General features: G+C 52.9%; 2 protein-coding genes across 2 annotated transcripts in view; one reads left to right on the top strand and one right to left on the bottom strand.

The window, feature by feature from the left end:
- Positions 1 to 2,074, top strand: part of RASAL1 (RAS protein activator like 1 (GAP1 like)) — a 33,536-nt gene extending 31,462 nt beyond the window's left edge. Inside the window, exons 20-21 of the mRNA XM_010828567.1 lie at positions 930 to 1,006; positions 1,287 to 2,074. Of these exons, the coding sequence (XP_010826869.1) occupies positions 930 to 1,006; positions 1,287 to 1,426 (217 nt within the window). The 3' untranslated portion in view covers positions 1,427 to 2,074. The remainder of the gene's footprint in view (positions 1 to 929; positions 1,007 to 1,286) is intronic.
- Positions 2,075 to 3,016: 942 nt separating this feature from the next.
- The window catches only part of DTX1 (deltex 1, E3 ubiquitin ligase), a 19,526-nt gene continuing 7,015 nt past the window's right edge, over positions 3,017 to 15,527 (bottom strand). Inside the window, exons 2-8 of the mRNA XM_010828566.1 lie at positions 6,867 to 6,928; positions 6,342 to 6,503; positions 6,045 to 6,106; positions 5,374 to 5,532; positions 5,120 to 5,281; positions 4,943 to 5,032; positions 3,017 to 4,297 (exon numbers count right to left, since the gene is read on the bottom strand). Of these exons, the coding sequence (XP_010826868.1) occupies positions 4,073 to 4,297; positions 4,943 to 5,032; positions 5,120 to 5,281; positions 5,374 to 5,532; positions 6,045 to 6,106; positions 6,342 to 6,501 (858 nt within the window). The 5' untranslated portion in view covers positions 6,502 to 6,503; positions 6,867 to 6,928 and the 3' untranslated portion in view covers positions 3,017 to 4,072. The remainder of the gene's footprint in view (positions 4,298 to 4,942; positions 5,033 to 5,119; positions 5,282 to 5,373; positions 5,533 to 6,044; positions 6,107 to 6,341; positions 6,504 to 6,866; positions 6,929 to 15,527) is intronic.

The raw sequence follows: 15,527 nt of genomic DNA, 5'->3' as shown, positions 1-15,527 counted from the left end.
ATGATCACCGGTTCATTCTTCCCGTGTACCTCTGATGAGCTTCTGGGTGGGGACAGGCTCTAGGGGAGGACTGTTGCCATCCTCAGGTGGGCTCTGATACAGAACTAGATCTTGGGACCTTTTTTTTTTTTCACTTTGGCCATGCCACACGGCATGTAGGGTCTTAGTTCCCCCACCAGGGATTGAACCCTTGCCCCGGGACATTGGAAGCTCAGAGTCTTAACCACTGGGCTGCCAGGGAAGTCCCATGGATCTTGAGATCCTCTGATACCCAGGACTCCCGAGACACAAGTGGATGTGTGTTCCCACCCCCTCTTGGTTGATCTCAGGGTCACTGTAACTCAGTGATGGAGATTTGTTCCAGCTTACAGTGTGAGTCCTGAAGCTGGCCTGCCTGGGTTCAAATCCTGGACAGGCTGTGTGAAACTTGGGCGAGTTGCTTACCTTCTCTGTACCTCAGTTTTCTCAGTCTGGAAAATTAGGGTACCAACAGTCCTTACCTCATGGGGTTGTCCTGAGGACCGAAAGAACTCATACAGGTAAAGCACTTTGTAGGTGCCTGGACACATCGTTAGCTTTCTATATAATAAAAATATGAAATATAATACCCTTTCTAATAATAAAGGGTAACAATTATTATTATGCTGTGCAACCTTAGGCAAGTTGCTTTAGTTCTCTCTGTCTCAGTGGTCATCTGTGTAATGGAGCTCCTAGTAAGTATCCACCTGTGTTTTGTGCTAATTAAATGAGTTTATACATGGAAAGGGCTTGGAATAGCATCAGACACTCTATGTTTGCTGTGATGATGATGGCAATGGTGATGATTTAGTGGGAACCTGTAATGTTTCCTTCAACCAGCAGAATTTCTGGGTTCGAGAGCAGGATTGGGATTCAGGGACCAGCCTGGTTTTCTCCCTCTTAACTTTCAGGATGAAATTCCTTGAGGATTCCAACATGGATACAACTCTGGAGGCAGCCACAGAGCAGGGCTCCAGTGCCATGGAAGGTAAGGGGATAAGGAAATCCCTTTTCTTTCTCTTCTCTGGTACCTCCCACAACTTGCCAAGAACCTCCCACCCTGGTTTCTGAGCCCCTTCTCCCTCACCCCCACTCTCCTGTTTGCAATCCACCAGCGGGTCGGGGAGCTGCATGTGCCCGGCTCTGGCACATTTTAGGATTCTTGGGGCACCAGGCACATCCAGAGTCTGAGGAAGCCACTCAACCTGAATTAGAGCAGCCTGCTGCGGCCTGGCTGAAACGCTATGGCCTCCTCTTCTCTCTCCCAGGGGCCTGTACTGATGCCCTGGCTCGGCAGAGGGAGGCCGCTGCCCGCCTGCTGAAGGTGCTCACAGACCTGGACCAAGCCCACGAGGAGTTCCAGCAGCAGGAACAGGGGAAGGTGGTTTCGGGCCCCCTGAGGCCCTAAGGAGATGCCAGAGTCAGCCTGGAAGGAGGAGGGAGGAGCCAGTGGGCCCTTCTCAACATCCCCCGGCCCAGGAATCCCCTCGTGGCTGCCCTGCACCTCACTGATGCTGTGACTTGCAGGCTCCTAGAGATATCCTAGTCCCCTGTGTCCTAAGCCCGGAACCCAGGCATGGAAGTCCTTTGGCTGGGGACCAGCCTTGCACTGAATGAATCTCTCCCTCTGGGTTGAGGCAGACTGGAGTGGATGGAATAAGGAATCTGACTTCCTTGGCTCACCTTGAGGTCTCTGCTTCACTGGACTGGCCTCTACCCACACTGACTAGGGCGGCCTGGCCCTGAGCCGCTAGATACAGCTGTACCTGAAGCCCTGATGCCCATGTGGCCTTGTTGCCCCAGACAGGCACTAAAATGGGCTCAACCCCTTCCTATTTTCATGTCTGCCAATCCCTGTAACCTCACTGATCCTCCTGAACCCTGTCCTTGGCCAAGAATCCTAACCACAAGCTTCTACAATCAGGGGCCCCCAGGAATAACTGAGGCTGAGAGCCCAGTGCCTGACCCAGACCCCTGAAGCCTGAGAGACCTCAGGCCAGGCTCTTTCCCTCTCTTTAAGCCTCAGTTTACCCTGTATAAAATAAGTGAGAGAGTTGATATGTGTGATTTTCAAAATGGGTTCCATGGCAATAGCGTAGGAAACAGGGAGAGATTTCTCAGTCGTGGTTCACAGATACCCTGTGGGAGAAGTATCAACTGGATACCCTATTCTCAGAGTATCTGCTGGAAATGCAGCTTCCTGGATCAACTGAATCAGAATCTGAGGAGCATGAGGGCAGGCATCAGGGCTTTCAGGTGATGTGGATTGCACGTGAGATTTGAGGATCACGGGGCTGGGCGATTTTATATTGAGGTGAGCTTTTGTTTGAGAATGAATCGCAGAAGTTAAAATGTTGGGGAATACCCAACTGGCAGGATTGGAAGGGTCTCCAAATATTCATTTCCCGTTTTGTATTAACTAGAGGGTAGGACAGAAACCTTAAGAACCAGGAAAGATGCGGTGCTATCCCAAAGGTGCCCAGCAGGGGTCGCCTGGAGCCGCAGCATTCACTACAGCCTCCCAGCCTCCTGGGATGTGAGAGGTTGATAGGAGACTTGCTGCAGATCCTGGGACAGGTCCTTGTCTCTTCCTAGACAGAACCTGGTCCTCCTCCCTGAGGGCAAAGACTGGGATTCTGAGGTTCTAGAAAGCCATCATGGCGTCTCCCAGTTCCCCCTTGTTTCCTGGAGGTTCCCAGCCTGAGCTCCTCATTCCTAGTCATTGAACCCGGGAGCTGCGTGCATTGCCTTGCACCTGTGCTTGAGTACAGAACTTCACCTTGTACCCTCTTGGGGACTAGGATTGGGAGGGTCTGCCTCTGCCACCATCACACCCCCAGGACAAGAGAAGCGTGGGGACCCTCCATCTCCAGCTGCCCTAGCCTGACAGGGACAGTGGTCTTGAGTCACCATTTTGTTGCAAGCTCCCCCATGGGATGGACTGAAGTCCCCCAGAAACAGAGCCACCCACGCCCCTTCTTGACAGGAAAAGACCCAGTTGAGGAGGAGAAAGACCATTTATTTCTCCACCCACAGTGGGACTGGTAGATTTTCAAAAGAGCAATCGCTGGCGTCCCTTTAAATCTTGGCTGACTTCCACCATGGCAGCCAATCAACAGAGGCGGAGCTGGTGAGTTGCCTGGGCAACAGGCCCCTGGTTGGCCGAGACTATCAGCCACCCCACTGCCCACTCCCGAGGAAAGGGAAATGGACTCTTTGCTGTCTGGTCTGCTTTTTAAACCTGCTGGCCTAAGCCAGGCCTGACTCGTCTCGCTCCTGAAGCCAGAAGCTCCAGCCTTTGGATCTTGATGTTAGGAGTGATTTGGTGGAGAGAATGGGGTGGGGAAGGAAGGAAAACAGTGCCTTTATCAGGGACAGACATAAGGCTCGGGGATGGGAGAGGAGGAGGTCAGGGTCCCAGAAGGATGAAGAGACATAAGCACAAAATAAGATTCTCCTAGTCTGTCTCCCTGTCCTGCCCTTTTGCAAAACTGCTGAATATCTGGGGGCTTCCACCCCGTGGGCCATCAGTGGGTGGCAGAGATGGGAGGATACTGAGCTTCCCAAATGCCCCCTTTTCTCCTGGAGCCCTATTGGGCCCCCAGGTGCTAGCCCTGAGTCCCCTGCTTGCAGACAAGCCTGTACAGATGCGATAGAGACACAGATGGGAATCCATATGCGGTATCACAGGGGTCTTTCTGTCTCTTCCCCCCCAGTCTGGGGGTAAGTAGAGGCACGTGGGTGTGCGTGCATGTGTTCAACAGGACACGTGTGTTTGTGTGAGGGGGTGGGGCTCTGTCTTTTTAGCAGGGAGGTTGCTATGGTTTCCGGTACACCCTTGCGACCCTCTCAGGGGAGCTAGGGTCAAGCCGGCTGGCCTGCCATCCTCCCATCATCCCAACTGCTACCAGCCAAATTCCCGGAACGCTCCTGGCTCCTCCTGCAGGCTCCTCCCCAGCCCTGAACCTGGGCCGCCAGGACACACCCGGCGGGCGGAGGGAGGCATGTGCCGGATCAGGGGCAAAGCAGGAGGGAAGGTGGGCAGCCTCGGATCTCAGGCCTTGGCCACAGCCTCAGACACACCCTGAGCTGTGAGCTCCGCCAGCACGTTGTCTAGGTAGCTAGCGTCCGGGTAGCCATGGCCCGTCAGGTTGGATCCAAACTCGGTCTTGTGGTGGATCTCATTCCACACCACGGTGTCCGACTCGCCTGTGGTGTTGGACGTCCCGATGGTGAAGATGAGTCTCCGCTCCCAGGCGGTGATGAGCAGCCGCAGCACCTGGAGGGCGGGGCAAGGGGCGGGGCAAATGGGGGCGAAGCGAGGAAGGGTCACAGGCAACACGGCCCACGGCTAGAGTCCCTCCCCGCCCACCCTGAGGTTACCCTGCAAGATTCCCCAAGGCCACCCGGTGTGCTCACTTCCTTCCCTAGACTGACTCCCACTCTGAGCTCCCCCAGTAAAACCCCTTTCCATGTTATCAGCCTATTTCTTTGAGGTGAAGAGTCTCAAACTGATGACCCTCAGCTGTATTTGGCTTGAACCTCACGCTGTGTTAAATAGCCGCTTCGTTCCTTCGTTGGCAGTATTCAAAAACCTGAAGGTTTCACGTGAAAATCAGAATTTCTGGCTTCTTTTGAAAAACAAAAAGTAAAAGCCGACACTCTTCTGGTGTGGCGGTGAAGAGTCTAAACTGCTTGGGTTCAAATCCAGACTCCTGTGTGACCTCACTGTGTGACCTCGGACAAATGACTTGCCCTCTCTGAGGCTTTGTTTATCTTTAAAAAGACCTTGACCTCAGCGGGCTGGTCAATGAAATGAGGTTTTGAGGTCGCTGGCAGGGCTAGACACACGCACACTAGATGGCTATGGTCAGTGCTGGGGCCCCGGCCTGCTCCCACACACCCTTGCCCTTGCGGCACCCACCTTCCGGCCCTTCTCGTTGTTGGGCAGATAGCAGTGGCGTGGGAAGCCTCTTGCAGTGAACTTCTTGCCTGGGTTGGGGTGCTCAGGGCCCTGTGGGGAGGGGCAGCAGGGGGCTTGAACCACAGACGGCAGTGGGGAACCGCTGGCGAGTTCAAAGTCAGGGGCCTGAGGGCTCACCTGGATGCCGGTGGGGATGTCATAGACGATACGGATGGTCTGGGTGTCAGCAAAACCGGGCAGCGAGTGAGGGATGAGGTGAAACTCCATCTTCCCGGGCGGCTGAGTGCCCGTCTTCTCCCCGTAGATGGCCTTGCAGGTGGGGCACTGCAGGCTGCCATCCTGGGGCGGGGAGTGGGGGGTGGCTGTGAGGTTCCCAGGTGTCTGGGCCCCTCCCCAGCCCTCCTGTCTGCTCCCCCTGCCCGCCAGCCCACCTTGTTGCCATTGGAGTACATGGCCACGAGGCACAGCAGGTGGTACATGTGGCCACAGCGGCCCAGGCGGCCCACAAGCTCAGGTCGCACACCCTTGTGCCGAAGCACACCCTCGTAGCCAGAGGCCGTGACCAGCCGCTCCATGCAGATGGTGCAGTCCTGGGGTCGGGGGGAGCACAGAGAGGAGACTGAGGACTGGGGAGGGCAGGACACCCCCATGTCAGCACTGCCCCTCAGCAGGGGCCAGACCCTCAACCCCCCCAAGGCAGCAGACCGCCCCCTCTCTGGCCTCCATCTGTCAAAGAGAGGGGACACCCCCAGGTACTGAATTCAGGTGCATGGCAGGGGAAGAGATGGCTCCCTCACACTCCCTCCAGACACAGTCAAGGCTTAACTATCGAAAACAAAGCTTAAATACGTTTGGTGGAAAAAGATGGGTAAAAATAAGATGCAAAAACTGTTGATCATCAAAAGGTTGATAAATGTGATTCTGTTAAACATAGCATTGCTGTTTATCAAAAGATGCTGTAAAGACAGTGAGAAGGCAAACCCACAAACTGGAAGAAGAGGCTGAAACACACAGAACCTCACAAGGAGGGGGGTGCTGGGGTCTCCATCTCTGGAGGGGAGGCTGCCTGCCCTCCGCCCCTCCTCCTTGCCCAGGGGCTCACCTCATCAGGTGGGTTCTTCACCTTCTGCATGTACCTTCGAACCACATCTTCAGGGTTCTTACCTGCAAGGACAGAATTGGACTGGGCTTGACTGTACCCAGAGTCTAGCCCTGAGGGCAAGGCTCAAGACAGGGGTCTTGAGGGGTAGGGTCAGAAGCTGTAAGGGCTGGTGGGAGTCACATGTCAGGGGTTGCTTGAGGTTTTATGTAATCAGAGTTGGTGGTGGATGGGGCCAGAAGAGCTCAGATGGGTTAGCAGGGTTAGTTCAGGGGTCAGGGTCTAGCTTAGGAGGCCTACTCTTCTTCAGGTGCTTCTTCTTGGTCTTGCGGCACACCCCGGGCACGCCAGGCACGGGCTTGACGTCGCTCTTGCTCACCGGCGGTGGGTGCAGGATGGGCTTGGGGGCCCGGGTCAGGCAGACGGGCAGCCCCGCGGCGCAGAGCAGGATCCCAGTCATCCCTGCGAGACACCGAGCAGCGATAGTCAGGGGGCGGGGTGCTCATCCAGGCCCTGTCCACCCTGCTGTCCCATCGTCGAGAGGACCCTTGGGGTCTCTCCCCAGACTCGCCCGCCTGGTGCACCCCGGAATCCTCGGATGGGTGGATGGGGTGTGTCCCACGGACGGTGCCCACTCAGCCCCACCCGAAGTTGAAGCCAAGTTGAGAGCCTTCTGCCCGCCCCGCCCACCCCAGAGTTGTAGCCTAATGGTAGGGGATGTGCCCTCTTGGCCACGCCTACCAAGGGGCGGAGTCAATGGGCAGACAGGTGGCGCCACCACCTTGTGGGCCCCGCCCTTCTTTTCCGTCCTTGACTGGACCTCACCTGCCAGGGCCGGGTGGACTGGCCCTGTACCATTCAAGTTCTTCACCGGGAGCGCGGGGACCCTGAGAGGAGAAGAGAAGAGACTGTAGCCTCCCCAGACCAGATCAGGGGCCCCTGCTTTGCCTTCTGTCTCTGGCTCGTGGGCATGCCCTGACTCCTTTGTGACTGCCCCAGTCATCTAGAATGACCACTAGAGAATTCCATTCCTACTGACAGCCTTCTGTCAGTATTATCGGGTGGAGTGCGGCAAGGACCTCTGCCCAACACCCCGTGATAATGGAATGAACCCTTAGACTTAGTACTGACCCTCTCTCACTCCACAGCTGACCTCCTCCAAGGTGAGAGACGTTGGCTCCCAACTGTTCCTTTTCATTGACTATTGTGTCTGAAACCCAACTATTCGTGACGTTAGCCAAACTTCTCTCAAAGTTTGCTGATACCCATAAAAGTTCTGGGAAAGAAGGATTTAGGGATCACCAAGGAGCCACTTCACTGTCTCCCACCAGGACATTCACAATGTATGTGAATGTATTAAAGGCTCTGGTAAGTCCTGCATAAGGAAACAGGTTAGCTGTGGCTAATCCAGGTTTTCCAAAGACACTGGATGACGAACGTTTTCCCCCTCTGGAGTATTTATTGATGTCAGTTCTGGTGACTAAGGCATTATCCCCTCTTCACATGAAAAGGTCTCAGGAAAATGTAGCTTGCCTCCCCTCTTTGCTCTTCCTTCTGAAGAGATCTGGCTTTTGGCATCATTCAGAGCTGCTTTCATATTTCAGCTCAACCATTAAGCAGCTGGATGGAGAAGGAAATGGCAACCCACTCCAGTACTCTGGCCTAGAAAATCTCATGGACGGAGAAGCCTGGTAGGCTACAGTCCATGAGGTCACAAAGAGTTGGACACCACTGAGCGACTTCACTTCAACACAACAGCACATCACCACATCTCTCGTAAATGTGTTTCCTCATCAGTTAAATGGGGATAATATGGCACCTCCCTTTCAAGAAGATCCCTTGGAGAAAGGAATGGCTACCCACTCCAGTATTCTTGCCTTGAGGATTCCATGGGCAGAAGAGCCTGGTGGGCTACAGTCTATGGGGTCACAAAGAGTCGGACACAACTAAGCAACTAACATCTTCACTTTTTTTTTTTTTATGGCACCTCCCTTACATATGCTGTGAAGAGTCAGTGAAAGTCTACACGTAAAAGGCTGAGCACATTTCCTAGTACCTACTACAGACTCATAGTTTTAACCATCATCACTACCATCATTGGGCTTCCCAGGTGGCACTAGTGGTTAAAGAACCTGCCTGCCAATGCAGGAGACATAAGAGAAATGGGTTCAATCTCTGGGTTGGGAAGATCCCCTGGAGCAGGGCATGACAACCCACTCGAGTATTCTTGCCTGAACTGAAAAGAGGTCAAACCAGGCAATCCTAAAGGAAAACAATCCTGAATATTCATTGGAAGGACTGATGCTGAAGCTCCAATACTTTGGCTACCTGATGCGAAGAGTCGACTCATTAGAAAAGACCCTGATGCTAGGAAAGATTGAAGGCAGGAGGATAAGGGGACAACAGAGAATGAGATGGTTGGATGGCATCACCAACTCCGTGGACATGAGCTTGAGCAAGCTTTGGGAGATGGTGAAGGTCAGGGAAGCCTGGCATGGGGTCGCAAAGAGTCAGACATGACTGAGCGACTGAACATCAACAGGCACCATCATATCACCATCACTGTGTAATCCTGGTTAATTTCACCTCTTTTGCACCTCAGCCCACTAAGTCATGGTATAACTTCTCACCATCTTGGAGAAGAAACCACTAAGGCATTGCAGTGATAAGCTTGGGAGAGTCACTTAACCTCTGTGCTCCTCAGTCTCCTTATCTGTAAAATGGGGATGATAATACATGTCAGGAGGGTTGAAGGAGGAGGCCTGCTGTGATCTGTGCAATACACCCATCTGAGTCCAGACTTCAGAGTTTAGCTTTGTGGGTGAACTGGTATCTTTCTGTGGATGGGCATGAAATCAGATGGGGAAGTTTTGATAAGGAGAAGGCGTGCAATGAAAGCCAGGGACAAGGGACTTCCCTGGTGGTCCAGTGGTTAAGATTCCATGCTCTCAATTCAGGAGTCCTGGGTTTGATCCCTGGTCAGGGAAGTAGAAGGAAGATTCCGCATGCCACAAGTAAGACCTGGCACAGCACCCCCCCCCCCAAAAAAAAAGCCAGGGGCAGCCTAAAGGGTGAGGGCAGTGACAGCTGGGGAAGGTGCTGCTGCAGCCCACTTGGCATGCCTGCTCAGGTCTGAGCACGGTCAGTGCTGTTTGGACACCTGCCCTGGCAGGCGCAGTCGGCACCAGCAAGCTGAGGGGAAGGTGTCTTTAAGCCAGTGGTACACTTGGCAGGTTTGTGTGCTGCTTCAGTGGGTCCAGAAACACACACACACACACACACCCTTGGAACGTGGGCTATATATGCATGCACATGTATAGGGAACATGCCAAGTGCAATAGAACACAGCTTCATGCACACATGGAAAACACTGCACAGACCGGCACACACCCCTGCAAACATGCCGCCCCCTCCATGTACACACACACTCCAGGGATCACATGACAGTTACACGCACACACAAGTGTACCCACAACCCAGGAGGCCCGCTTCCTATAGAGATACAGACACAGATACACGAATACTTGGGGAACGTGCCACACACTCTTGCACACAAACACACAGACACACACCAGGGAATACACACCATGCACACATACAGACACACCTCAGGGAACACACTCCATGAACGCACACAGGTCTAGACATAGACACACACTTCTACACAGAGAACACCACAGAAATATGTACTCACACACTCCAGGGAACACAGCACCCAGAAAAATACCCACGTGCAGATACCACAAAGACATTCAACTGGACAGGAGAAGCCGGGTGGGACAGACTGGTCCACACACTCTGACCTACACTCCCCCACAATGACATGCAGACACTTGGCTGGGAGGATCCCACTTTACACACACAGTAACACACACATGCACAGCACACAGCCGTCATTTTGTGCCTGCCCAGCGTCACAGGCTTACACCCAGTCAGCTGGGATACCCCTCCCAGACCCCACCCCTGAGGGGGTTGGCAGCGTCTGGAGCAGACATCGGGGTCTCCAAACACTCTGGTGACCTGGAGTCACTGAACATAGCTCCTGAGGGAAGTGGAACAGAGGAGAGGTACCATGGGGCCCCCAGGCTTGGGCAGCTGAGGTGTGACAGGGGAAAGATGCTGTGCCTCAGTTTCCCCGTGTGTAATGGGAATAGAGTCTTGCAAAGGTTCAATGGGATAAAGCATGCAAAGCTCATAGTCTGTTGCAGGGATGAGAGTGGGAATGTCTTGAGTTTCTCCTCCTTGCAGTCTTCCAGGACCCAAGGGATGGGGGGTCCATCCCCTCCTTCCTGGGATCTGTCATACTCCTCCAGGACATTCCTGAAGGGAGACCACCACTCTAATCTCATCCCCCTCCCCCATCCTCTTTTTTTGTTGTTCTTGGCCACACTACACAGCATGTGGAATCTTAGTTCCCTGACCAGGGATTGAACCCACACCCCCTGCTCAGTGGGACCACAGAGTCTTAACCACTGGACCAACAGGGAAGTCCCCCAGTCCTCTTATAAGATAGCATGGAGGCACATCTGGCTTCTCCTCTTTCTGCTGTCCTTTGAAACACTTCCATTGTATTATTGTTGTTAATATTATTGGCATGCAGATCTTAGTTCCCTGACCTGGGATTGAACCGATGTCCCTTGAAGTAGAAGTGTGGAGTCCTAAGCACTGGAGAGCCAGGGAATTCCTTAGAACACTTCCAATATAGACAGCCTGTTAAGGTCCTCTACATATCCAGGGCTTCCCCATCCCCTCCGTTCCTTCCTTCCTTCCCTCCTATCTCATGAGAAAACAATCCTTCCCTCTCTCCAGGGCTATCTGTAAAATGGGTGGAAAGAAAAATATTTAGCATGAGGACCACCACTTCTTGTCTCCCACCTGTGGCAGACATCACTAATCCATCACAGCACTCTCTCGAGCCAAGCAGAATCATCAGCACAGATTTCCAGGGAGCCTCTACCAACCAGCAAGGACAGTTGGCTACCTCAGGTCTATATGAAGCACAAAGTCTGGTCTGGCTCATGACACTGGTCATGCTGAGCCTTTGGCCAGGGAGTTAGAAAGTGGGGTGAGGGGACCCCAGAAAGGGACTGTTTTAGATCTTAGCAGTCCTCCAATCTCTGGCACCCTTTAAAAACCACAGAGCTCTGGGTTACAAAAATCAGTCTTGCTCCTGGGAGGAGGGCTGTGAGTAAGGTGTGATGGTGGAGCTGTTTTGTATTTACCCATCGGCAAGCTGGGGGACAGTCCCCAGGTGGCCCCCAGCTCTCTCAATCTGCAGGCCCCTGCGAGAACCCAGGGTAGCAAGGTTCCCACGATGCCGGAGCGTGGGAACCACCCAGGCCCCCTTTTGATGTGGGATGCACTGTTTCCTCCCCGTCAGTCAGTGAGAACATCCTCCTGCCCTGGACAGGAGACCGCTGCCCGCAGGCCTCCGGGAAGGAGGGGCGGGCTTTCGCCCCTGGCTCCGCCCTCTTCGCCCCCCGCCCCCGCCAACGCCCCGGCATGGCAAAGGGTCAGAGGAGCCCTGCAGGCCTGAAACCTGTTCTGACCAGAAGCCAGGCCTGGCTGACCCAGGGCAGGGATGGGTCCAATGCCTTGCCCATCTCTGCTTCAGATTCTGTTCCTCCTGTACTCTCAGTCCCTCCTGGCTCTTACCTTGCTTAGAGTAAATTCCAGCCTCTCTACTGTATGGGCTTCCAGGGTGGCACTAGTGGTAAAGAACCCACCTGCCAATGCAGGAGACATAAGAGATGTGTTTTTGATCCCTGGGTCAGGAAGATCCCCTGGAGGAGGGCACGGCAACCCAGTCCAGTATTCTTGCCTGGAGAATCCCCATGGACAGAGGAACCTGGCAGGCTATGATCCATAGGGTCACATAGAATGGGTCGTGACTGAGCGACTTAGCACGCACACATTACCATATGCAACACAGCCAGTACCGATCCCTTGAATTCTTTTTTCCTGTGCTCCCCGCTCTATCCACTCCACCTCAGCCTCCTGGTTTCCCTGCGGTTCTGCAAACAGGTCAGGCACATCCTCACCCCAGGGCCTTTGCACTTGCTGACTGCTCTTCCAGAATGCCCAATTATCCTCATGTTCTGCTCCCACACTCAACACAGGTTTCTGCTCAAATGTTACCCTACCAGAGACCTTCCTTGCCACTTTAGAGAGGCCTCTGCTTTTGCTCTTACCTTACTTAATTTTATAATATGATATATAACTGATATAACATTAATTATATTATCATAATATAATTATACATAACTAATATATATATGTATAAAATATCACAGTCTGATATAAAAGTCTTCCATATGACCAGACCCTCCCTGGCACTGTAACCTCATCTCTTACCCTCTCCATCTCTCTACTCTACATGCTTCTGCTGTTGCTCTAAAATGCTGAGCCCTGCAACTTCCCCGGTGGTCCAGTGGTTAGGAGTTCATGCATGGGGCATGGGTTCGATCCCTGGTTGAGGAACTAAGGTCCCAAATGAATATATATATTCATTGTATATATTCAATGTATATATATACACACACATACACACACACACACACATATATATAATAGATGAGACATTGTTATATATATATAATAGATGAGACGTTATTCTATATATATGTAAAATAACAGTGTCTCATCGATTAAAATAATAATAAAATGAACTGCTGAGCCCTTTTGAGGCTTGTGCACTTGCTGCACCCTCCGCCTGAAGGCTTTTCCCACAGAGGCTGCTGTAGCGCTGCCTCGGGCAGGAAGACCTTCCTCACCACCCACTGTCACCGCTAGTACATGGCATGCAGTAGATTTTCAAGAAAGACTTGTTGCATGAAAGAAGGAAGGAAGACTGGATTTTGCAGGGATGTTCTGAGGTGATGCTCAGGCACAATCTCCCCGTGAATTTTTTTTTTTTTGCACTCTTTGGAAGTGAGCCTTGAAGCAGATGCCCAGAGAAGCCTCTCTGTAGCCTCTGGTCCCCTCAGAGACTCTCTGCCAATGTTCATTCTAAAATGAGCACACTGGACTTCCCTGGTGGTCCAGTGGTTAAGACTCTGCCCTTCCAAGGCAGGGAGTGTGGATTTGATCCCTGGTCAGGGCACTAAGACCCCACAATCTGTGCAGTGTGGCCAAACAATTTTTTTAAAAAAATGCTATGAAGTGAGCATGCTTTGTGGGCATCCGTGGGAACAGCCCGAGTAAGCTTTCTCTAAGAAATTTCCAGAAATGCTTTGCATCTTTCTCAAGGCAGAGATTCCATGGCCAGGCTTTGAGGAACCCTGACCTTTCCTGGAAACTGTCTCAGGGAACACGCCTCACACAGATGGGCTGGGCACGGGCGGGGGGCAATAATTTCAAGAGCTAGCTATGTTTCAGACTCAGCTGTATACCCTCCCTCCGTCATCTGATCGTCCCATTCTATAGAGGGGGAAACTGAGGCACAAAGAGGTGAAGTCACTGGCCAGCAAGTGGTAGAGCTCAAATGTGAGCCCAGAATGTCAGATTCTAGTCTGTGTTCTTCTCCACACACACAAAACCAAGTTCTCTCACCCTGGTTCAGAGACTAAGGCAGGAGGCTGTATTTGAGAAAAAAATCTCCCCAGGATGAGTCTGGAAAAGGGCATTTGGCTCCTCTCTCCTTCTTTTGTCAAAAGACAAGCAAAGAGAGATGCCTCGTGCCTGCTCTGGCTGGGGGGCCGCATTCAAAGGCAGGATGAGATACCGTGGGGAGGGCTTCCTAGATAACTGTTCCTCACACCGTTCCCTGCCCTTTCCTGTCTGGCTACCTTTGCCACACTGTACTCACTGCCTGTCCATACGGTCTATTCTCAATTCATCTCTTCCCTTTGAAGACAGGTTTCAAGGTCACCATCTTCAGGAGGGTTTTCTAATCTACCCCCAGTGAATACATAGCCACTTTTTTTTTTTGACATGCCATGTTGCATGATGGATCTTATTTTCCCAACCAGAGATTGAACCTCCTGCCTCCTGCATTGGAAGCCCAGAGTCTTAACCACTGGACCACCAGGGAAGTCCCTAAGCAATTTTAATCCCCAGGGGACTGCGTTTATCTTTTCTTTGAGGACACAGATGTTTCCTGACTCCCATTCTAGCTGTGGAGTTTCACCCCATCTCTTCCACCAGATTGCAAGCTTCTGGAAACTTGTCTAAGCCAGCTCTGTGACCCCAGGATTGAAGATGAAACTGGGCATAAATGGGTTCTCAGTAAGTATTGAGTGGAGGAGTTCAACCAACTATGGAATCGATCTGCTTCTTCTGGGGTATCTTCAGAGGGGGGCCTGGTGTCCTTAGAAGCAGTAGTTCTCATACCAAATGTGCTCCCAGAGACAAGGTTGGAGCAGGGATGGCAAACGCATGACATGTGTATTAATACTAGTACTGCACCTGTGGCAGACATCACCAATCCATCCCAGCACTCCTTTCCACTAAGCTAAAGGACTCCAGAAGGTCATTCCCATTCAAGCAGAGATGGCACATGAACTGAAATCTGTTTGTCATTTATCCTGCAGATGACGGAACTGAGGCCCAGAGAGGGGAAGTGACTTCATGAAGGTCACCCAGCTGTTTAGCGGCCCTGGAGTTTCTGAGTCAGAGGCCAGAGCTGAGCCCATCAGGCTGATACGTGGGGCTATCTGTAGGTGAGCCAGCCTTCTGAGCCCTCTGTGCCTAGAAGTGGGGCAAAGCTTTTGACCTGGGCCCTGGAGCTGGCTCAGGCCTGGGAGAGCTCACTGGGGGCTGCATGAGTGGGTACATTTGCCTGATCTGGTTGCTCCTTTCTTTCCCAGGCAACGAGGGGGTCCAAGACCCCAGGGACACAGGAAACCACACTGACACTCCCTATAGTTTCCATCCACCTATCTAGGCTGGCCTCCCTGTCCTCTCCCTCCCCTCCATGTCCCCGGCAGGCTCCAGGCACGTCACAGTCTCTGATGGTGGTTTCAGGTCCCCCAGTGGGCCTCCCTGGACACCTGGCGCTTACCCCATGACCCCTTGGGAAGCCCCTGGAGGTTCAGACCTCAGCTATTTGGGTCCAGGTGGGTGAGGACGGGGCAGAAGTGGGAACACCACATCGTGGGGAGAAGGAAGTTAAATAACACATGGCACCTACCTCCCTGGACCTGCTCCTGTGACCTGCACCCCCTTCAGTGCCCACTCCTTCTGTACCTGAACTCTTGTCCTCCACAGTCCGGGGTCAACCAAGTCCCCACCCCCACGCCCCACAGAGCCAGAGGGCTGAGAACATCACAGTAAGCTCCAGGGAGGTGCCCCACGGGGCCAGCCCAAGCCACAGACCATCAACGGCGGCTGTGGCCTGGTTCACTTCCCCTTTCCTCGATCGAGCACCCCTCGGGCTGCCTGAACAAGCCGCTGACCTTCTACGGGCCTCAATTTCCCCCTCTGTTAAATGGGTCCCCTCATCCCTGACCCTGTCCACTCCTAAGGATTCAACAGTACCAAAATCCC

Source organism: Bison bison, unplaced genomic scaffold (genome assembly GCF_000754665.1).
Source record: "Bison bison bison isolate TAMUID 2011002044 unplaced genomic scaffold, Bison_UMD1.0 scf7180017864495, whole genome shotgun sequence".
Classification (NCBI taxonomy): Eukaryota; Metazoa; Chordata; class Mammalia; order Artiodactyla; family Bovidae; genus Bison; species Bison bison.
This window is presented reverse-complemented; position numbering and strand designations above follow the sequence as displayed.